The sequence below is a fragment of the Arachis ipaensis genome, chromosome B4, assembly GCF_059453495.1.
Source record: "Arachis ipaensis isolate K30076 ecotype BB chromosome B4, ASM5945349v1, whole genome shotgun sequence".
NCBI classification, from domain to species: domain Eukaryota; kingdom Viridiplantae; phylum Streptophyta; class Magnoliopsida; order Fabales; family Fabaceae; genus Arachis; species Arachis ipaensis.
In genome coordinates, this window is record NC_142439.1 from 18,350,017 (window position 1) to 18,374,404 (window position 24,388).

Below are 24,388 nucleotides of genomic sequence, written 5' to 3' on the forward strand. Positions count from 1 at the left end.
AATCTAATTGCAAATTTAACAAAACTATAAAAACTCATAAAATAAGTAATTAAACAGAAATAAAATTAAAATTTAGAGTAAATACCTTTTTCGGTCCTTAACCATTTATCAGATGGACATTGCGCCCCCTAACAATTATAAAAACATAAATCGGTCCTCATCCACTTTCGTATTTGTTCAATCCAGAGATCGGTTGACAGCAAGTTAACGCTGACGTGTCAGGTAACTGTGTCTACGTGGTTTTGTCTCCTTTATAATAGGGACAAATTGGCCCTGAGCAGCTCAACAATCTCACTCCTCTTCTCCATTTCCTCTCAACTCCAAAACCCTAACCCCAACACCCCCAATCCGCCTCACCTCCTCTTCGGAATTATCATCAAAATCATCATCACCGCGATCATCATCAAAATCACCGTATTCATTTCTCGTCATCCTCATCACAATCATTATCATCATCAATAATATTATCATCAGAATCCAAAAATTCAAAAACCAAAAACATAATCACACTAAAGAAGTATCCTGATCACTTGGAGGAAAAATCCATTTGTTTTTTGGAAAAATTACTAGAAAAATAAAGGTTAAAAAAAAAAAAGAAAAATGTGAGTGTTAAAATAAATGAAACTCTATGATGTTGTGGTGGTGGTGGTAGTAGTGAGTGATGAAGAGAAATGAAAAAATAAAAAAAAATACATAAAGGGATGAAAGGGAGGAAAGAGAGAGTAGGAAAATATAAATTTTTCATTAATTATCATGCATAAATGGTGGTGATGATATTGTTAATGACGATGATGATTGTGAGTGCAGTGGTGGTGGCAAAGAGGGAGGATGAGAGAGAGGGAGAGTGTGAGTGCGGTAGCGATGGAGAAGAGGGAGGAGAAGAAAGAATTTTAGAAGAGGGAGACGGTTGAAGAGTTTAGAGGGCGATTTATCCCTATTACAAAAGAGACATTACCAGACACGTCAGCGTTAACCCGTTATTAACCGGTTCTAGGGACTGAATTGAACAAATACAAAAGTAGATAAAGACCATGTCCATCGGGTAAATGGTTAATGAATGAAAAGGACTTTTACTCTAGAATTTATGTTTTGATTGGATACAAACAAAACTGGGAAAGAGTGTAGATAAGAATAAGTTAAAGTTTAAAAAGTCATTTTTATGGGAAGAAAATGATTGAAATTACTCGATAAACATTTCTTCCCTATACTAATTTCGGAAAACATTGAACACTATGCCCAAATCGATTCGGTTAAGGGGGTGATGGAGAAATGAGATAAAACAAAATCGCACCTGTTTTCATAAGTCTGCACAATTCTATTAAAATATATATTACGGATCTAAATCTAACTATTAATGTACATGCAATCCAGTGTTACAAAAATGGATAGTACTCATGATAATTATTTTCACATATGTAATTTTACATCAGACCTACAAATAACCAAATATAAAATGTATTGCAGGGATAGTATAGAGATTGATTGGTTGATAATAAGGATTGAAGCTAAAATCGCCTGATGTCTTTAGGGGGCCTGAAATTAAGAGGATGGGTTTCAGGAGTGGCAGTTTCATCTTCTTTCCACATTTTGATTGTCTTGTCAGCTTCACATGTTATAAGCCTTGAACCCGTTACATCGTAGGTACAAGCATAAATACCAGCTTCACTGTCCAGGGAACCTACAAGGTTGTAGATAGAGAGAAAAAAGTGTTGGTATGTATGTGTATATCATTATTATTAGATCTGAGTAAGAATACAACTTAAGGCCTAACAACCATACCAGGCTGCACAATTGTCTGCGCTTGCTGGAAATTGTGACCACTCTTCCAATCCCAGAACCAGAGACTCCCATTGTCACCTTCAACAGATGAATTATAAGGTTAACGTTGAATAATAAATCATAAATAATACTATGCGAGAAAGAATTATGCATGTCAACGAAAAACCCCTAAGCAAATAGTTATGAAAAACCGGCACAGATAAATTGAATTTATTCTATCAAGCATTTCGAATAGAATTTTGCTGTTTTAGGGTTCATACCTCCTGTAACCATCACACCCTCCTCGTTGACAGCCATCGTATTGATGATAGTTTTCTGTTGAGAGCTGCACATGAAACAAGTAACAATTAGAACCCATGTATTGCAAACAATGTTTTGAACATGACAAGTGAGATACTATAAGATGGCTGAAAAAAATATTAGTTTTCCATAGGAAACAATCCAAGTCCAATTTACATTAATGATCCCCATGATCACATGGGTTTAGTAACATTAAATAACTGAACTCACAGCATATTGTGAAAAAACTCTCCCTTTGGGAGGCTGAATTTCTTAATATTATCAGCTGATGCTGATGCAAAAGCTTGCCTGCAGCCAACAACAATGAAAAGAGTGAGAAGACAGAGAAAAAGAGAAGGGAGGAGAGAGGAGGGAAGGGGGTCGAAGAACTAACAATATCGGAGATTGGGACATACTCTTTAGGATGTTGTGCCATGGCTCTAACAGATTTTTTGTGGTTTGTAAGGGTTAACATTGTTTTACCTGCAAGAATACATCACATGTCAGATAGATAGCAAAGATGCACAGGAAAAAGCAAGGGAATATGAAAAAACAGCATAACCAGATACAAACAAGAAGATATAAAAATTAAAATAAAACCATAAATTACCATATCTTAGATCCCACATCTTGATGGTGCTGTCATGAGAACCTGTAACAACTTGGGGATCCTGTGAATAGAAAAAAGAAAATTTAGACTTTTGCTCCAAAGTTAAATTTAAAAGTTGTAGTCTGTGTTTCCATTTAATTATCAACAAACCAAGAACTAAACCAGTCTGAATTCACCTGACTATCTTCTGAACAGAGAGGGAAATCTAGCCAACTATATAGATAATTGACCATTGAGAATATCAAAGGACAAAATAACAGAAAACAGAATAATTTACATACCGTTGCCCGTGTAAATACAGAGCAGACAGTATTATCATGTCCTGAAAGAGCATGAATTTGCATTTTACTACGGATGTCCCAGACCTGAAAAGTTAATGTTGCCACTCCTTAGCTATAATCTTTGTACATAATAAAATTCAAAAAAATATATGATACTGTTCAGCAGGTACATGGCATCCATCTAACGTGTCAACAGGTAATTTTATCAACAGCATCCATACCCGGCAGACAGAATCACGCCCTCCAGTAAGTAAAATGTCAATTGTTGGATGAAGAGCCAAGCAGTAGACACCACTAAGATGACCATGATAGGACCTAATAACCTTAACACAGCATCACGAGTTTTAGTAGCATATTGTTGATAGATATTCTGTAATTGTTGAGAGAGAGAGAGAGAGAGAGAGAGAGAGTGAAGTAGAATTCCTTACCTTATTCTGTTCAAGATCCCAACATTTAACTTGTTTATCATCACCAGCAGAGAACATGTAAGTATGCTTGCTGCTGACAGCAAGGCCTGTAAAAAATCATACCATTATAATTGACCTGATTCACAATTAGACACTACTAATAATGTTATAGTATTTTACCTCTTATTTGCTCGATGTGGCCAGTCAGTGTGAGCTTTAGCCTTCCACTAGCTAAATCCCATATCTGCTCAGATGAACAATTAATTAAGCAGAGGGGCAGAACGGGAACAACAGTTAAAGAAATTATATTCTTCACATGATAGGTACATATTTTTCCAAATCCGTAGCTTCAATTTTTTTTTTTGGGTTACGTATTTCTAGCTTCAATTTTTTTCCCGACAGGTTTCTAGCTTCAATTTACAGCAAGGTGAATATGGTAATTACAAAGTTAATATTCATAATAATTAATTCATCAACATGAGTAAAGGTAAGTCTGACAAAAGGCAACTCCTCAACAGAATAATAAAACTACCTTTCTAAGTACCAAATGTCTCGTCATTATCAAACATATAAAGCAGTTAAAGTACTATCAAAAAGAAGATATTTCTTGAGATGAAATTACAACGAAGGAATCCAGATCAATATCAACAACTAAACCTCACTCAATACCATTTTTCCATTTTATCTACATACTTCGACATAACAAGCAACTATGATATGCATTTCATAATCGATTACCTTGATGGTACGATCTGCAGAACCAGTACAAAACCATGTATTGCTGGGATCAACTGCAACAGATCTCACCCATCCTAAGTGACCACTGATGACCTACAAGAAATAAAACAAGGTTAAAATCAATCAATTAAAAAATATATCAAAACAAAGTTCCCTTAAACATTACACCAGTCATACTGCATTAGAAAAATTGGCGAAGGGTGAGCTTTTAATGTGGTAAAGATGAGAATAACTGGATGGATGACCGGCCATAAACACATGGACAGAATATGAAACGATGATATAAGAAAGATAGTTGTAGTGCCTATTGTTGAAAAGATGGTGGAGTTTTGTCTTAGGTGAGTTGGACATGTGCGGAGAAGACCGACAAAGCATCCAGTTAGGAGATAGATTACATGGAAGATATACAAGTGGCGAGAGGTAGAAGAAAACTTAAAAAAACGATAAATGAGGTAGTCAATACGCAATAGAAATCTATCTATCAACGGTCTCATTACGAACATGATACATGATAAGAGACAATGGCAATGTTTGATGTATGTAGCCGATTCCACTAAGTGGGATAAGGCTTTGTTGTTGTTGCTGCTGTTACTATTTGTTAAATATCTTGGTTTTTTATAAGTCAACTTAGACCAGAAAATGGGCTTTAGCTAGTTCACAGCAAACCTATGCTTGAAATAAATTAGAAAATAAGAATCTTCTTGGGTTAAGTTCGATTTTGGTCCCTATGGTTTTGACCGAAAATCAAAATCGTTCCCAAGGCTTTTTTTTTTTTTTTTTACATTCAAAATCGTCCTTAACGTTGAATTTTATTTTAAAATCATCTTTCGGACAAAAATACCTTCCTCCTCCCACTCACCATCATCCTCAGTTCCCAATTTTTTCAGTTTAATTATCCTCACCTTCCCAACTCAATCTCCTTCCTTCATTGTCAACTTATAACCAGCCCCAACTACAACCCTCATTCTGCATCTCCTTCTCCATCCTTTTCCATCACCTGGCAAATCTGACGGCTTCTCCGGCGACAGCAGTATCGGAGCATGTTGGCGACGGCGAAGGCTGCTCCACAACAGCAACAACAGTTGAGGAACCCCGACCTTGTTGTCTCTGCTTCTCTTTCTATCTCGCTCTTCTCTCTCTATCCTTCCCTTCATGTCTTCGTCTCTCTTCAAACTTCCTTCCAGCGACAGCAGCGCGATGGGTCTACCCTCGCCTGTGCCACATCTCCTCCTACTTCCTCTCTTCTCCTTCTCTGCAATCTGCCTCTCTCTCCCTTCGTCTATGTCTATTTCTCCATCTCCCTCTTTCTCTCTTTTTTATTTTTAATTAAATCAATTAATTGTTGTGTTGTTGTTGTTGTTGTATGTGTTGATGGTGTAGCAAAAATTTTGGTGATTGGGGATGGTGGAAGAAGCAGAGGGGGAGAATTTTACATGAATAAGGAAAATAGGTTGAAGATGGATGAAAAGGGGAAATAGAAGGATAAACTAGAAGAAGTCAAATTGAAAGAAGGTAAGCCCTTTGCTCTTGAATTCCACAGATTGAAATTTGAAAAGGAAAGGAAAATTTATAGTTCAACGTTGCATCTTGTTCTAAGGTTGTGTGAAGAGATGCAGATCTACAGAAGACTCTCATGGGGAAAATGACTAACGCTGGAGAGTTTAAAGTGGTATTTCTGTTATTTAAAAAATTATTGTGTTCAAAAGGATGGCTTTAAAACTAAATGTAATGTTGAGGACCATTTTGACCGGAAAAAAAAAATCAGGGACGATTTTGATTTTGGCCTCAAACCTTAGGGACGAAAACAGTACTTAACCCAATCTTCTTTTGTATATAGTGTAGATACACCTCTGTTCAACAAAAGCATAACTCAAAAGTGAAGGTTAACTCTTGGAAACAATAAATGTGACAAATCTATTGGGTCAGGTGTTAGTGTGTGGCATTGGGCATATCAGGCTCCTTGGAGATAGCTAGTAATTAATTATGCAGTCTTGAAAATATGCTACCACATTTCAGTGTTTCATTATTCTAGACTCCACTTTAATTGGTTTCACCCTACAAATCAAGATGAAAAATTTCTCCTATGTTTGGGAGAAATGTTGCAATCACAGAAGGTGAAACAAAGATTTGTATCCCTCATTCCCTCTCAAACCCCAGGCAAGTTCTGGTATAGTAAAGGGAAAACTACAAAAAGGATTACCAAGTCATGGATGATTAAATTTGTTCTGATTCAAGCGATCAGAGTATGTAATCAAAAGACCCTAATACCAATCATCCATTATTCAAATCTAATTAAAAGAAAATACTCAGTAACTCACCCTGTAATTCTTCCATGGGGCATGCCAATCAGGACGTGGCCATTTACTTGGCATTCTTTCCATTAAAGCAGCTGTGGATAAATTCCTATATAATAATGTAGAAACTATAAGTGTTTTGTCAAAAGTGCCAATCCAACAGAACTGTCAACTATATATTATATGTAAATCTGAATTATGTAATGTATATAAAAACAATCCTACATAGCCAAATGCAAATGTAAATACACATATTGAGGTAAAAAAATTACAGAAGATAATATACATAACCAACAAAATGAGCATCTCACTCTTAGAAACATTGTAAATCATCTTAGAATATCTTGAGCATTGAAAGATTAAAAGTGGCCAAAGTCTGAACCTTTCAGATGAACCAGAAGAAGCAGAAATAACTGCTGTGCTTTTGCCTGTAAAACCACGATCATTCCTGTAAAATAACACAAAAACATAAGAACCACTGGTCTTCAATGACAGCTTTTCAAAAGCTTGCTGTATCGGAAAATGTGTTTCAGTTTTGAAACCAACAGATTTTCTTACTACAACTAAGAACCATCCGCACAATTGTTAATGCAAACACTCTATCACTTTAGCAAGCTTCTATCAGCTTCTGCAATCTTCCAACATGCTTAAATATAGTATAGTTCTAACTATCTTGAAAACCAAACTGGTGTTTTCAAGCATTATTTTAGAATATAGAGTAGGGGCATTATATATTATAGAGTAAACTACCATTTCTACTCATAAAAGTTTTAAACACTGACAAATCTACCCACGAAAGAACGAAATTAAAGTTTTACCCATGAAAGATGGGTTCCGTATGACAAAATTATCCAAACCCTAAAATACTATCCAAAAACCCCAAACTACCCTTCTTAACCTAACCTAACCCACCCTAATCCCTAACCCTTTACCACTGCTAAAATTTTTCCAGATCTCATCCACAACCGTCAGTGCCACCTTCACCACAACTCAGCAGTTGAGTTGAAAGCGACAAAGATGGCATCAGCAAACGGCAAAAACAGAGTTGGCCAAACTAGGAGCAGAGTTCTGTTCATGGATCACAAGCTTTATCCCTTTTAACTTGGTGGCAAGGCAAACGGGGAAAGAGACATAGCCGCCAGTTCCAACAACGATATGGAGGTCGAAATCACGCAAACGGAAAAAGCAACAGATGAGGGATCTTAACAAACGATAACGGAAGAAGAAGAGGTTGTGAGGGGCGATGATGGGGCGACTCAACCTCACCGAAGGAACCGAGGCGAAGCTGTAACCTGCGGAAGGGACTGCAGTGCTTTCCACGCTGTTTGGAGTGCCAACGAAGAGGAACTCCGTTGTGGGGTTGGCCAGTTTGAGCTCATCCGCGATGGCCGCTGCAGGGTACATGTGGCTGCCGGTGCCGCCGGCTGCGAAGACCACTCGGAGGTTGTTGTCCGCGGCGGCGAGATTCAGGGTTAAGCATCAGAGATCAGAGAAGGAAAGACTTGCCTGGGAGTTAGCGGTTGCCAAGTGACTAAGTGAGAATAGGGGAATGTGGTGATGGTTCAGCTTTGAACTTGGGAAAGGATGCGAAGAGTTTGGTGACAGTGGCTGCGGTTGTGGATGAGATTTAGAGAGGAAGAATAATAGTGGTGGTAAAGGGTTAGGGATTTGGGTGGGTTAGGTTAGGTTAAGAAGGGTAATTTGGGATTTTTTTTTTTTTTTGTAGTTTTTTGGGTTTAGATAGTTTTGTCTTACGGAACCCATCTTTCATGGGTACAACTTCAATTTCGTTCTTTCGTGGGTAGATTTGTCAGTGTTTAAGACTTTCATGAGTAAAAATGGTAGTTTACTCATTATATTATTAAAAATTTTCCAGCAGAATATGGTTCAAACCTAAACTGCTCTATATGCTAATATATCAAAGAATAAAATTTGTAAGTAATTGAAGAAGCATAAAAAAGCAATTTCTAATGATTACAAGACACAAATTATTGAGTTTAAGTCTCCTTCCTACAAATAGGCATAGAAAAGTTAACTAAAAATAGGCAAGGAAGGTATACTTACGAAGCTGTTGACGGCATAGTTGGACCAACAACCAAAGCATTTTGGGGTCCTCCTTTCTGGGGATCTTTGGAATCTCCTGGACCTGTCAAATAAGAGAAAAACATCAGCATGTTGGGCACTAAATAATGGAAAATTCTTAAAAAACAATGCTAAATTCCAAAACCTAAAAGGGTTATAGGGCAAGCAATACTAAAACCAATGATGGATTATTTGGCTGGGAGGCATATGCCCCCTACAAAGTTTTAGAAACTTTGTTATAGTTATATAATTGTATGTATCGTTTGCCTGCATTTTTCATTAAATTTGACCCCACATTTACATCTGGTATCATCTTTGTACCCCTACCCAAATTTTCCGGATACCGGGATACGTCATTCCTAAACACCAAATGCATTTAGGTCATAATATATAAAGGAGAAAATCGAAGACGACAATTAAATAATTAAAGCATAAGAAGACCAAGTTTATTAACTATAAAATCACAAACATCATGATTGATTGGCATCCTTTAAGATTAATTAAAATGATCTTCCGTGGACGATTTGTAACGGTGCATACCTCAAGGAAATTAATTTCATGAACACCATAAAGTCAACTGAGCCTTTTCTTTTCCCTCTCTAAGGCACATATATTAAAAATGCACACACTGAGACCAAGATGATCATACCCGGAAGAGCAAGTGCATTAGATGGCCCCGGTTGAGCTTGACCTTGCGCCGCGGAATTAGCTTGACGAGGAGCTTGAGTAGTAGAGAGTCTGATTCCACCATACTCCACAAGTACCTAAATTTTCATTCCAAACCACATAACATCACTCCCTAATTTCACTCAAGCTACAAAGATTAATCCACAAACTACATTACGCTCACGCTTGCATCTTAGGGTTTGGTATTTTGGCTATAAAAATTAAAATGAAAATGCCGCAATTACGAAAAAGTAAGACTAACCTTGTGGGTAGTGCGAATTCTCTTGCTGCAGGAGGAAATCAAATTCAGGAATGAGCAAACAAAGAAGTAGAAGAAAAGTGAAGAGTTTGGGGGTAATTGAAAAGAAGAAAGGAAAAGGTGGAACCTGTGGGGATCGGGAGGAGCGAGGTGAGAGTGAGTGGGAGAGAAGAGATCGAGTGCGCGCTTCAGGGACTTGAAGCTGAGCTTCTTCAGTGACTGCGGCTCGACCGGTTCAACCTCCGACGACAACGTAGCACCTGTCATCGCCCTTTCTTCTTCTTCTTCTTTAGGGTTTAACTGCTATCCTCGCCTTGTTCCTGAGTCTTTTTCTTTTCTTTTTGCCCCTTTTTTTAAGGTTCGCTTTGAATTATTTGAAAAATGAGAAAGGTTCGCTTAATTTTTTAAGAAGGAGAATACTAAAGGCTTGTTTGGGTGAGTTTGTAGAAAAAGATCCTTTTTTTTGAGTTATTTTTTTTTAAAGATTTTATGAAAAAATAGAAGTAATTTTATGTTTGGGTATTTTATGTAAAAAGATTTTTTTATTTCTCAATTATGTTTGGGTATAATAATATAAAAGTACTTTTTATTTATTTATTATATGAAAAATATTTTTTTTAAAAGAAAAAATGTTTTTTAAAAAAGGATGTAAATTACAGTTTCTCAAAAAATATACTTTTTTTTTAGTACTTTTATTTTTACAACTAGAAATTTGACAAACACACTAAAAAATAAAAAAGGATATTTTTTCATTAAAAAATATCTTTTTTATCAAAATAATGACGTCCAAACAAGCACTTAAATTTTTAAATAGATTATATTAACGAAATTAAAATGAGAAACTTAATCCGATTATATATATATATAAACACTCCTCTTTTTTATATGCTGTAATATATAACTAATCAATATATATATAAATTATTTTTATTATATTAAAATATTAATATCGGTGGATATTAATATAAAAGACTTTTATTTATATTTTTTTATTTTATATTTATTTATTTATTTGTTTATTTATTTTATAAGACATTATCAGTACAAAGTTCTAATAAAAATTTAACAAGATTTAGATAATAAATTTTTATTATATTAAAATTCTCTCATCTTAAATTTAATGTTCTTGATATATTTAAAAACTGCTACACATCCATATAACCATATAACTAAGTTGGCCCAAGCCCAAATAGAAACAGACACATTAAATGGCGAGTGAAAACCCGCGCCAGACGAAAGAAACCCTTCCTTTTTCATTCGCGCTTCATTATGAAAAAACGTTATATCTTTTTCAACACGAAACCAATAGACGAAACGACTCATTCTCTTCGAATCTCTCTCAACATCACTCAAATTTCAATCACATTCTTTGTGGAAACCACTACTGGAAAGGAATCAGAAGAAGATTTCGCAAGCAACAACCAGAAACGAAAAAAACGGCAACAAAGACTACCAAAGGTATGAGAAAACTACTGTTCATTTAAAATCTTGCAATGTCGCGTTTCTCCTAGTTGCATTTTAGTTTTACTAGATTGATTTGCTTCATTTAGTACATCGAACTATTGTGAAAGATTTTTACAGTATAACTAGGCCTTGGAATTCAGTGGATAGTGTAACTAGGGCTTTAAGATATATGTGCTTGTTCTTACTGGTGTGGATAGTTTAACTAGAGTTTTAAAATTGGTTGTTAATAATCTTCAGTACTTTTGCATGGAAGAATACTATTCTTGTTGATTGAACGTTGATCATCATTTATTAACCATATGAACGTTTTTCGGTTCGGTGGCCTTTGTGATTTTGGTTCTGTATATGAATGAGTTTCGGTTCGGTGGCTTGTGGCATTTTAATTGACTTGATTAAGATATATATCCTTGTGCTTGTTGATGTATTGAATAAATTATTGACCAAAATTTTTTATTATTGTAAAATTGTCTCATTATATTGGATAGACTTCAACACGAATAGTAGTTAACCTTGATACTTAAAGAAAGATATCAAGTTTCAGTAAGAGTGTTTAAAGAAGTCAATTTGCAAATGTCATTTTGAAAGACACCTAATTCATGAAATTTGAAAAATTTTTCTTTTGGAAGATGTTGATTTGATTAAGATATACGTGCATGTTCTTATTTGTGTGGATAGTTTAACTAGAGCTTTGAAATTAATTGTTACTATCTTCAGTACTTCTTTTGCATGGAGGAATACTATTCTTATTGATTGAAAGTTGATCATCATTTATTAACCACATGAACATTTTTCGGTTCGGTGGCCTTTGTGATTTTGGTTCTGTACATGAATGAGTTTCGGTTCGGTGGCTTGTGGTATTTTAATTGACTTGATTAAGATATAAATGCTTGTGCTTGTTGATCTATTCAATGAAGTATTGACCAAAATTTTTCATTACAGCAAAATAGAACAAGACAATGGCAACAATGAAAAAGAAACCACACTATAACGTAAGCAGATTAAATATATTTATCTGCTTTCATTCAAATAATATCTATTTTGTATTATAAATATATCATCACATTCTGTTTCAAAACTTGCAGAAAACATTATTCCAGATGCCAAACAAAGGCAATAGCAACAGTGTACAGGGAAATGAGTCAAGAAGAAAAGATATAGTGGAAGAAATGGAATTTGGTGCCCTGGCAAATGTCCCAGAAATGAATGTCTCTAATACCCTGTTGAAAGAATTGTTTGATCGCTTTGATGAAGAGAAAGGATGCCTAAAAACTCTCCAGGGGAAAATATACATAACTCCTCGGAAAGTAGCAGCTGCCCTGGGCATAACCAACGGAGGTAATACACTTTCCACTTACTGCTTATTTTCAGTTCATTGGTGTCCAGAAAATTAAACTGATTGTTTTTTACTGATTTTTTCTATTAAAATATTGTACGAAATCGTTTTCCTGATAAGGTTGACTACAACAACCTAAATCCAGCAGACAAGGAATGTGATGGATATGAGTGTAGAAGGGGAGGAAAACCGGAAAAAAATTCAAGAGGACTTTTGTTGTCTTCATACAAAAGTGCTTCTTGCTCCCCACAATGGTAAGTGTGGCCTCCCCGATCTATAAGCCACCGATCTTTCATGTGGACAACATTTGGAAATGGGATTGGGCAAAACATGTGCTCAACTTCTTGATGAAAGGAGTTGAAAACAAGAGAAAGGGGAGGAAACAGTCTGTTGATGGCTGTGTTTTTGTGTTAATGTTGATATACTTCCACGAAACCAAATTCCCTCGCCCGTTTGCACCTGATGCCCCCTGCACCGTGGGTGGCCCATTGGACAAGACAAATGATGCTTGAATGGATTTCATCCGAAGCAACAGAATCATTGGTAAATACTCTACTAAAATTCCCCCAAAAATTTGCTTTCAAATGCTTTTAAAATACTCTACTAACTAAATAAACTTCTGTTTTAGGTTATAATTAATTTATTTGTCCTACTTGTAATTGTTAGTTTGTTCATTTGAATATTTCTGCATTAAGAAACATTTTTCTTGATGATTAAATAGTTGTCATGTATTATTCACCATATGAATATTTTTTGGTTCGGTGGGATTGCTTCATTTGGTTCACCAGATTGTTAATGTGTTTTCTTGCTGATTAAATAATTGAGTCCTTATTTCTGTTTTAGGGACTTCTGTACAGAAAGGAAAAAAAGAAAGAAAAAACAAAAACAAGTAACTCGGATAAGAAAGAAAAAGGAAAGAAAAGAAAAAGAAAATTGTCGAGATGGATTCTTCATTGGAAGAGGAATGATTTTTCGAATCTGAATCCGAAAGCCAGTAAGTTTAATTTTCATATTGATTTCATTTAACTTGTATTTGCTTAAATTTATTCTTATGTGCTTGTTCTTATGTATTGCAGAGAAGAAGAAATAGAAAAAACCAGATCAAAGAAAAAAAACAACCACCGAAGGTGGTTAAAAAACAAACCAAAAAAATAAAGCCTATGCCGATAGATTCAGAGAGCACAAGTGAATCTGAAAGCAAGTAAGTATTCCGTAATTTTTGTGAGACGTTTTGTTGATTGCATATGTATCACTTTTTGTTCAGCAAATGAATTAATTTTGGTTCGGTGAGCTTCTAATTTTCGTTTTAGCACTTTAATTTAGTTCGGTTCGGTGGTGTCTGTCAGTTTGGTTGACTTCATTGTTAGTGTCTTGTCTCCGGTATAAATTCGATGTGTTTGTTTGTATTCCAAAGAAAATGAAATCGAGAAAACACCCATAATAAAAAGAAAACAACCGCAAAAGGTGGCAAAAACACAAGCCCAATCTGACAAGGAGTAAGTTTCTCGATTCATATTTTCTTTTATTGATACTTACGTTTTAGGTTCCTTGATACTTATTTTATAAACTTTCAGAATTGAACAAGCAAAAGACAATGTTGCGAAAAGAAGAAAACGAGCATTGGAGACGATAAGGGAAAAAAGATCAAAGAAAAGAAATGATGGAGCTCAGTCAACAAACATTGCTCCATATCACTTTGACTCACTAGAGGCACAAAATGAATTCTCTCAGACGTAAGATTCAGTTTATTATTCCCGAGTTCTTTTTCTTTCTTTGCTTACTTTTTCTATAACCTTTTATAATTCCTCTAGATTGAATTACTAATATTTATTTATCTTGCTTAGAGTGCCGACTGTAAATCTGCATAGCGAGCAACACTTACAGACTCAAGGAAGCTCTACACCTTCTGTAAATGCCGCAAGCAATACCAGGTAAATTGGTTCACTGCATATTGTACTTTCGGTTCAGTGGTTTCCCAAAAATGAATTTAATGTGTTTCTAGACATCTGCTTTTAATCTTGGTTTCTAATTTTAATTTGTTATCTTTTTTTAGGAAAAATACGCCAGAAAGCCCGGTAAAATATTTTAGAAAAAAGAAAATCTTCCCAAGAAAGACTTCTAAAATTCTACCAGTGTAAGTTAAAAATATTTATGTTACTCTTTTAGATTTAGGTAATAATTTTTGTTTAATTAATCACAAGAAAAATGTGTTTAAATGTCACTAGAGCTACACCTAATTCTGAGCTACAAATCGTTGAGTTTCGACAAGAAACTCGTTCTCAACCTTTGGAAGTGTGAGTTTTTCAATGTGCAAATTCCTATTTTTCAAAACAAATTCTAATTATTCAACATTAACTTTATCCTTATTTACATTCCTTAGACATCCTCTTGCATTGTCTCTTCCAAGTTCTGTTCACGAAGAGTTGATCAGAGATGACTTCATCTATGTCCCTCCACAAAATGAAACACAACAAACTTCTAATAATGAGTAAGTTAATAAATATTTATTCACCACATGAATCTTGTTCAATGTTTACTGCTTATACATGGTTTAATTATGGTTCAGTTGAAACCAGAAATGAATTCAATGTGTTCTTGTCTTTGGACTCTCTTCTGTTTATTACATCTGCCCTCCAGAACCCAAAAAGCAGGATGTTACAGTGTCTCTTATGAGTTCTATAATTAAAGACTTAATGAAAGATGACGATGTCTATCAAGTTTCTGATGAAGAGTAAGTTTCACATAAAAATTCTTTTTATTAATTTTAATGGTATTGGATAATAATTCTGGGTTGTTATTGAACTGTTTTCTGTTTAATGCAACAGCCCTGCCAAAGAACAAGAGCAACAATCCAAAGAACCTCCGGTGGCACAGCAATCAGAAAAAGAAGCACCTGTTAATGTGTAAGCATAAAATTCTTTAATATCACTTTTGTTTAATATAATTTTAGTTCACTATAAGTTTGGATTTAGGTTTACTATTAGTTTGAATTTTGATTCACTATAATTAAAAATAAGACCTCTGGAATATGATAATAGTTTGGGATAATTATATAAAAAATCAATTAATAATGATTAATGTCATTTTTGTTAAATATTATTGTTAAATATGATAATAGTTTGGGATAATTATAGAAATGTTTACTGTTTAATGCAGCAGACCTCTGGAACAGCAACAACAGCCCTGCGAAGAACCAACAGCGCAGCAATCCGAACAAGAAGCACCTGTTGATGTGTAAGTTTTACTGCTTATATAAATACTGATAATGTTTACTGCTTATACATGGTTTAATTATGGTTCAGTTGAAACCATAAATGAATTCAATGTGTTGTTGTCTTTGGACTCTCTTCTGTTTCTTATAGCTGCCCTCCAGAACCCAAAAAGCAGAGTGTTACGGGGTCTCTTACAAGTTCTGTTATTGAAGAGTTTTTCAAAGATGACAATGTCTATGAAGTTTCTGATAAAGAACAATTCCAAGAACCTCCAGTGGCACGGCAATCAGAACAAGAAACTCTAATCTTGTCATCATTTGATAGGTATATTACTTGCTTTTCTTTAATATCATTTTTATTTAATATCATTTCGGTTCCCTATATGTTTGGATTTAGGTTCACTATATGTTTGGATTTCGGTTCATTATAATGATTAATATCATTTTTGTTTAATATCATTGTTAAATATCTATCATCTTGCAGTGCTGCTCAACCTAGGCAAAAGGAAAATGAAAGGCCTTCCTTTAGCCTTGGGATAAGTCCACCAGCATCTCAACCAACTCAGCCCTCTCAAGAGAGTGTTTCACAACTTGAAATCCTGGCAGAGGCGGTGGTAGATGCTGGAGTGACAGCAGCATTAAAGTTGCTAAAGCAACAACTTCAGAGCCAACCTTACCAGCTGCTGAAGTTTTCAAAACCCCGGAGAAAAAGATAAAAATCTCGAAGGACTTGATCGAAAAATGTTATCATTGGATAACACATGTGAAAAAGACAAATGACAGTAGCAATGAATATGAAGCAATATTTGTCTTGAAACATGAGGTGCTTTATGAGGGGTTAAGAGAATATTTCATGTCTCTAATGCCCAAAGAACAAGTGCATGCCTCAGTAAATTCTTTCCCAATTGGGTTAACAATAATAATTTTTTTAAACACTCTTATACAGTATATCTCATAACTTTTTTTCGTATAGGTTGTCAGTATACATAGCATGATTCTCAACCAAATCAAAGTTTGGTGATATCAGGAACAAATATACATTGTGCCGCTGGATATTGTGGTAAGCTAAATTTCTTATTCACTGCTGATTCCTGTTCAGTTCAGTCAAAATGTTAATATTGGTTCACCTTATTCTTATGTGTTCTGTTGAGTTCTTTTGCATGAAGAAAACTTTTCTCTTGATGATTGAATATTTTTCATATTTTATTCAGCATATGAATTGTGTTCGGTTCGGTGGAAATGTGATTTAACTGATGTTCATTTTTCATAATTTTATGTTGGGAACACATAGCGTGGAGTACACTGATAAGAGGACAAACAAGGCCTACAAGTTTTATATTGAGCAGTATGCACACCACCGCCAGTTTCTTGACAAAAGGAAACTTGCATCGCATCCATTTGTAAGTTGTAATTTCTAAAAATTCTTTGATAATTCTCTTGTTTGCTGTTGTTTCAACTGAAATATTCTATAATTTTTTGAAACTTCAGCTATTTGTCCCACTTTGCAATGGAGGGCATTGGTGATTGTGGATTGCTGATGTCAACAAAAAAAATTCTATGTCCTTGACCCTATCAATAAGCTGCCAGAACATATACCTGATTCGAGGAAGAAATTGAACAAATTTGTTGTAAGTTATTTTCTTGTAAATTATTCAAATTATTCTGTACATAAGAGGAGTTCGGTTCACTATTGTTGGTTCTCTTTATTTACTTTTTTTTATCTCTTTCAGGTTTAATAATTTTCCAGATGAGGGTATACGCTGGGGCGGAACCCTTAATGGAGGATGGACTGGGAGAGGAAGCAGAGTATATCCAATTGAATGGTCAACGTACAAAGTAAGAATCTTTCTCTTCTATAGTGCTATTTTTAATGTGTTTTATTTTGTATACTATTGATCGTATTATACTCAATTCTTGCTTAGCTATGATTGTGGAATATACGTGATGAAATGGCTCGAAACAATTGATCCACAAAAAATCAAAAGCGGGAAGAGATATAAATATAAAGCTTGGACACAAGTAAGTACTTTCTAAATTAATAAACTTCTTTCTTTTCTTATTTCATTCAGTTCAGTTGATAGTGTAACTAGGGCTTTGAAGTTGGTTGTTACTCTGTTCAATAGTAATTTCCCATGCAGAAATACTATTCTTATTGATTGAAATTTGATCACCATTTATTCACCACATAAACAATGTTCGGTTCGGTGGCTTTTACAATTTTGATTCACCAAGTGAATATTTTTCGGTTCGGTGGCCTCCTTTTAATTTGTTCAGGGTTTAGGGTTACTGTGATTGCATTTTTACAGTATAACTAGGGATTTAAATGAAATTTGTTGTTATTTAATGTGATTTTGATTTACTTGATATTTAATGTGTTTAGGGTTTAGAGTTATTGTGATTGCATTTTTATAGTATGATTAGGGCTTTGAATGATATTGTTCTTATTTTATTTGGGTTCATTTCTTATGTAACTAATTCATTTCAATTGAAATGTAGAATGAGATTGATGACTTCAGATACCAATATGGTCTAAATCTTCTGTTGCATGAAATAAACAAAATCAGAGACCAAGTGATTTGGAAATCTGAAGCAATAAGACTCTCCAAGCCATCTGCTGTCCTCTCCAGCCCTTATTGTAAATTCACATCTGGGGATTTAGATAGCAAATAGCATATACTAGTTGTAATTAACAATATTTTGTTTAACTTGTTAAAAAAGCAAATGATGCTTCTTTCAAATGGATATATGTCAATGTTAATGTATATAATTCTTAATAACAATGTATGTATCAAATGTTAATATTTATATTTGATTCAAGATGGATTACTCATATGAGATGTTAATTTATATATCTATTGGAACTGTTTGGCTGCTGTTTTATTCTAGGTTCTCAGTGATTGTAATCAGTGTATTTACCAATACATTACGAACGCCAAAAGAACACAGTGAACCGAAATTAATACATTGGGAGAACCGAAAGTTTCAAACATACTGAACCCCTAAATTCTAAACCCTAAACCCTAAACCCTAAACCCCTAAACCCTAAACCCCTAAAATCCTAACCCCTAAACCTTGAACCCTGAATTCTGAACCCCTAAATCCTAAACCCCTAACCCTGAACCCTGAACCCTGAACCCTGAACCCTGAACCTTGAACCCTAAACCCTGAACCCCTGAACCCTGAACCATGAACTCTAAACCCTTGAACCCTGAACCCTAAACTCTAAACCCTGAACCCTAAATCCCTAAACCCTAAGCCCTAAACCCTAAACCCTAAACCTAAACCCTGAACCATAAACCCTGAACCCTAAACATTGAACCCATAAGCCCCTAAAATCCTAAACCCAAAACCCTATACCCTAAAAATCCATCCAAGAAAGAGTTTTAAAACTCCACCAATGTAAGTTAAAAATATTTATGTTACTCTTTTAAATTTTTTTAATAATTTTTATATAATTAATCACACGAAAAATGTAACTAGCACTACACCTGATTCCCGTTTTTCAAAATAAATTCTAATTATTCAACTTAGAAATTAATACACTAGACGAATCGAAAAACTGCGTATATCAATATAGAATTTCACAAAAAAAGTGACTACTCATTAAAGACTAACAACAGCCAGAAATTAACCCTGCTATAACCAAGGTGAACCGAAATTTGCTCATGGGTGAACAAAAATTTACATTAATAAAAACTAAAACTTGTACAATCCTCTCTTGGATAATTCATATCTGATGCATTATAAAGAGTGGAGCTTGACTGAATCGATGATCTGGAGTCTAAAAGGTTCAACTACAAAAGACATAATTAATTGTATATTAGCAAAATGAACAATTGAACTTTTAACAAATAAAAAGCAAGTCAATTTTACCTTGCTTGGAGCTGTCTTTTTCTTTTTCTTCATGGCATTTGAGATCTTTTTTTTAGGTTTGATCCAAGTCTGTTCTTGGGCCGACCTCTTGTTTTGACACGTGGTGGGCTTTGAAGGTCATTCACATTGCTTAATGTCGCTTCTTCGTGTGTTAACAAATTAAACTTCTTCTTTTGCTTCTCTCTTGATATTCTTCCATCTCTGCCATGACCTTGTCAAATGCTCGGTGCAAAATTCTGGTCAACTCTTCAGACTCGGATGCAAATTCACATATATTGTGTGACCGAAACACCAATTCGTCAAATCTCTTACTTCTTGGCTCTAGTAGAGGTTCATCTTGGCTGCTCTTGATGTGTGTATGCCTCCTCTTTATGTTCTTGCTCCAGTGTTCCAATATGTATTTCGGTGCCACATTATCCACTCGCTCAAAGCTTAGGACGCTTAGAGAATGGCGGCACAATATGCCCCTAGACTCAAACAGCAAGCAATGGCACTTTACATCTCGTGATACTGCGTCGTAGGTGACGACAAACTTGTTGAATGTGAAGTTGGAAACCTGCTCTATGACTTCATATGTTGTGAAACCTAGGGTGGAATGCATTGACCTTGTGATACAGTTCACTTTACTTCATTGAGCTTGAACTTCCCTGAACTTCTCATGGGTATATACATGCTGAAATTGTGCCTCTATTGCTGATTTTGTTATGCACGGTATCACAGTGTGAAAAAATCTGCAGCATCGAATTCTCTCTCTGCTTGCTCTCTGCTTGCTAGGCAATTGTCGTATTACTTCACAAATTGTCTCAAGAAGCTATTCCGTGTGATAAACTTGTTGAAAAAGAAATGCATGCTCTCTCTCCTTTGTGTGCTTCTCATTCCAGCCCAAAAGTGGTGATCCAAGTAAACTGGAATCATTATATGCTGATCCTCATACATCTCTGCAAACCAAACCGAACCCATAAGGTGTGGTGAACCGAAAATAGATATGAGCATGAAAAAAAGATATGAGCATGAAAATAATTCGAATTGAAATCTCAATCACCTGAAAGCCACTTGTTGCCTCCGTGGCCGTACTTTCTGAGGAAATCGATCCAGTTTCTGTCAAATGCTTCTTTTGTGTACGAGTTCCAAACAACATGGCTCATCTCTTGTTTAATTTCATTGTGTCCCTTGTAGCCATTTAATTTGCTTGGGATCTTCTTCATAATGTACCAGATGCACCAGCGGTGAATTGTTGTTGGCATGCACAGCTCAATTGCCCTTTGAATCGATGCGCATTGATCGGTAAGAATACCTTTTAGTGCCTTCCCTCCCATGCAACGTAGCCAACACTCAAATAGCCATTTGAATGATTGGATATCCTCATTTTCCATCAGCGCGCATCCAAGAATTGTCGACTGGCCATGGTGATTCATGCCCACAAAAGAATCTAAAACCAAATTGTACTTGCATAAAAAACAAGCAGACCGTGGTGAACCGAAATATATACACTCACTGAACATAAAAAATATATATGAATGAACCGAATACATGTTTGTGTTATAGGTGGTGTCAAATGAAACCACGTCTCTGAAATAATCAAATGCAGCCCTGCATCAGCCCAGAATGCATGTTTAATGCAGTGATCGCCTTCAACGTTGAGCTCAAAGAAGAAATTTTGGTTCTTCTCTTTCATTCTTACTAGGTACTTCCCAAATTCTTTGGCATCGTCTTCTTCGAAAATATTCCGTACTTCTCTTGTGATGTAATTCCTCACATCCTTTTCAATAAAACCTAGTTCACGGTCACTGCCAGCTGCTGCCACAAATGATTGGTAAGTTTTGCTCGGTCTGATTCCGGCTTCCTCGTGGGTTTCGATGGTGCGACACACAAACATGCTAAGCTCCCTGTGTTGTTTGAGCATCTCAGCATGGTCTGGACAACAAGGATGTGAGTGATTCAAAACAACTTTAGAAATTGTCCAAAGACCAACATCCTTCATTATGTGTACATAAATTATGCCCGGACAATTTAACCCAGCTGAAGGGTTTGTCTTCAAAATTGGAGATATCTTGGATTTCTATCTCCCCTCTCTGGTGCATACAATTAATTGATTCTTAATCTTATCTCCGTCCCAAGTCGTGTTCCTTATTTTTGTAGAAAAACTGGCAAGTTTGGAATAATGTTTGTAGAACTTTCCAGCTTCTTCTAGTGTCTTGAAAATTATTCCCACCTTTGGGACAAATTTTTCATCCACAACACAGCTGGTCTGCACGGTGAACGAAATCATAATTATGGTGAACTGAAATATTAATTATGGTGAAAGAATTATATAGTGCTTAGGAAACAAAACAGAATATATTCATCTAATTTTTTTTACTCCTTTCTGCATACAGAACCGAACACATGAACATGGTGAATCAACTATTTAGTACTGACCAAACTGAAAAGTTACTCACAGTTACTCGCAGTTACTCACACTCACAATTACTCACAGTTACATATTATTAATTTAATTCAATTCAATTCAGATATAGATCACCTCAGTCCATTCAATTCACTTCAAATAAAATTAGCAATTTCATTCCATTGAATTAGATTCAAAATTCAATAATCCAAACCTCATCAAATTGATATGTTTCAGAAGAATTATCCAAATCGCACTCATTCAACTAATCTGAAGTTGATTGATTCATTGTTTCAATTCAGAAGTACAGATCAAAGAAGAAAATGAAGAAGAAGATGAATGACGAAGCTAATTACGTTGAAGTTAATCCATATCCATAATGTAGAGAAGAAAAATGCGAATAGAGGAGAACAATGAATTTAATTAGGTTAAAGAAGAAGAAGGAGAACATGAAGAAGAAGAAGAACAACAACAACAAGAAGAAGAACGTGAATAGAGAAGAAGAAGAAGAAGAAGAAGAAGGTACTTGGATTACGTTATATGGAAAATTTTACATTGAGAAAGGTTTACGTTGAGAAAAGTTGATCACGCAAAAGAAGGATTACGTTATATACTGATGAGCGGATATTTTATACGCTTTTTGGGGTTAATTTCATATAGTTTTTAGTATATTCTAGTTAGTTTTTAGTCTATTTCCATTAGTTTTTAGGAAAAATTCATATTTCTGGACTTTACTATGAGTTGTGTGTTTTTCTGTAATTTCAGATATTTTTCTGGCTGAAATTGAGGGAGCTGAGCAAAAATCTGATTCAGGCTGAAAAAGGACTGCTAATGCTGTTGGATTCTGACCTCCCTGCACTCAAAGTGGATTTTCTGGAGCTACAGAACTCGAAATGGCGTGCTTCTAATTGCGTTGGAAAGTAGACATCCAGAGCTTTCCATCAATATATAATAGTTCATACTTTGCTCAAGGATAGACGACGTAAACAGGCGTTCAACGCCAGTTCTCTGCCCAATTCTGGCGTCCAGCGCCAGAAAAGGATCAAAAGTTGGAGTTCAACGCCAGAAATGGATCCAAACCTGGCGTTGAACGCCCAAAATGGCCTTATGCACGTGAATTGCTTAAGTCTCAGCCCCAGCACACACCAAGTGGGCCCCAGAAGTGGATCTCTATACCATCTGTTATAGTTTACTCAATTTCTGTAAACCTAGGCTACTAGTTTAGTATTTAAACAACTTTTAGAGACTTATTTTGTATCTCATGACATTTTTAGATCTGAACTTTGTACTCTTTGACGGCATGAGTCTCTAAACTCCATTGTTGGGGGTGAGGAGCTCTGCTGTGTCTCAATGAATTAATGCAAGTATTCCTGTTTTCTATTCAAACATGCGTGTTCCTATCTAAGATATTCATTCGCACTTCAACATGAATGTGATGAACGTGACAATCATCATCATTCCCCCACGAACGCGTGCCTGACAACCACCTCCGTTCTACATCAGATTGAATGAATATCTCTTAGATTCCTTAATCAGAATCTCCATGGTATAAGCTAGATTGATGGCGGCATTCATGAGAATCCGTAAAGTCTAAACCTTGTCTGTGGTATTCCGAGTAGGATTCAGGGATTGAATGACTGTGACGAACTTCAAACTCGCGAGTGCTGGGCGTAGTGACAGACGCAAAAGGAGGGTGAATCCTATTCCAGCATGATCGGGAACCTCAGATGATTAGCCGTGCTGTGACAGAGTATTTGGACCATTTTCACAAGAGGAGGGGATGTAACCATTGACAACGGTGATGCCCCAACACACAGCTTGCCATAGAAGGACGTGCGTGCGTGAATCAGAGGACAGAGGAAAGCAGAGATTCAGAAGACAAAGCATCTCCAAAACTCCAACATATTCTCCATTACTGCATAACAAGTAACTTTTAACCCATGCTCTCTTGTTCATTCGCAATTCAACTGATAAATATAATTGACTTCCTGACTAAGAATTGCAAGATAACCATAGATTGCTTCAAACCAACAATCTCCGTGGGATTCGACCCTTACTCACGTAAGGTATTACTTGGACGACCCAGTGCACTTGCTGGTTAGTGGTACGAGTTGTGAAAAGTGTGATTCACAATTCGTGCACCAAGTTTTTGGCGCCGTTGCCGGGGATTGTTCGTGTTTGGACAACTAACGGTTTATTTTGTTGCTTAGATTAGGAAAAATTTCTTTTTTTTTGTTTAGAGTCTCTTATTATTGTCGTGTTAAAATTTTAGAATCCTTATTTTCTTTTTAAAATATTTTTCAAAAATAATTTCTCTATTAAATCCTGTGCCAAACTTTAAGTTTGGTGTTTTCTTGTTGATTTTTCTGTGTTTTTCAAAAAAATTTTAGTTTGGTTTTCTAAAAATTTTAAGTTTGTTGTTCTTCCTTCATGTTCTTGTGTTCTTGTGAGTCTTCAAAGTGTTCGTGAGTTTTCCTTGTGTCTTGATCTTAAAATTCTTAAGTTTGGTGTTCCTTGGTGTTTTTCCTCCAAAAATTTTCGAAAACAAGGAGCATTAGATCTAAAAATTTTAAATCTTGTGCTGTCTTATTGTTTTTCTCTCTCTTCTTAAAATTCAAAAATATCTTTTCTCTCTATTTTAAAGCATCTTTTTCGAAATCTATTTCTAAAATTTAGATTTTTATTTCAAAATTTAAAACCTTTTTCAAAATCATCATATCCTTTTC

The 24,388-nt window shown here is 35.3% G+C and overlaps 2 protein-coding genes across 2 annotated transcripts; both read right to left on the bottom strand.

Annotated features, from left to right (window-relative positions):
* Positions 1–1,275: 1,275 nt before the first annotated feature.
* PRL1 (pleiotropic regulatory locus 1) lies at positions 1,276–9,789 on the bottom strand. Its single transcript, XM_016342458.3, has 17 exons — positions 9,523–9,789; positions 9,399–9,423; positions 9,120–9,234; positions 8,453–8,534; positions 6,771–6,836; positions 6,413–6,497; positions 4,095–4,187; positions 3,537–3,600; positions 3,378–3,463; positions 3,171–3,272; positions 2,950–3,033; positions 2,669–2,729; positions 2,475–2,541; positions 2,290–2,367; positions 2,040–2,104; positions 1,780–1,857; positions 1,276–1,678 (listed from the first exon to the last, which is right to left on the bottom strand). Exons 1-17 carry the CDS (start codon positions 9,660–9,662, stop codon positions 1,506–1,508), a joined length of 1,464 nt encoding a protein of 487 aa, XP_016197944.1. The 5' UTR covers positions 9,663–9,789; the 3' UTR covers positions 1,276–1,505.
* A 9,156-nt stretch (positions 9,790–18,945) lies between these two features.
* On the bottom strand, positions 18,946–21,257 carry LOC148566818 (protein FAR-RED IMPAIRED RESPONSE 1-like). The gene is made up of 5 exons (XM_088484444.1): positions 20,807–21,257; positions 20,319–20,705; positions 19,488–19,861; positions 19,113–19,197; positions 18,946–18,962 (listed from the first exon to the last, which is right to left on the bottom strand). Exons 1-5 carry the CDS (start codon positions 21,255–21,257, stop codon positions 18,946–18,948), a joined length of 1,314 nt encoding a protein of 437 aa, XP_088340570.1.
* Between the last annotated feature and the right edge of the window lie 3,131 nt (positions 21,258–24,388).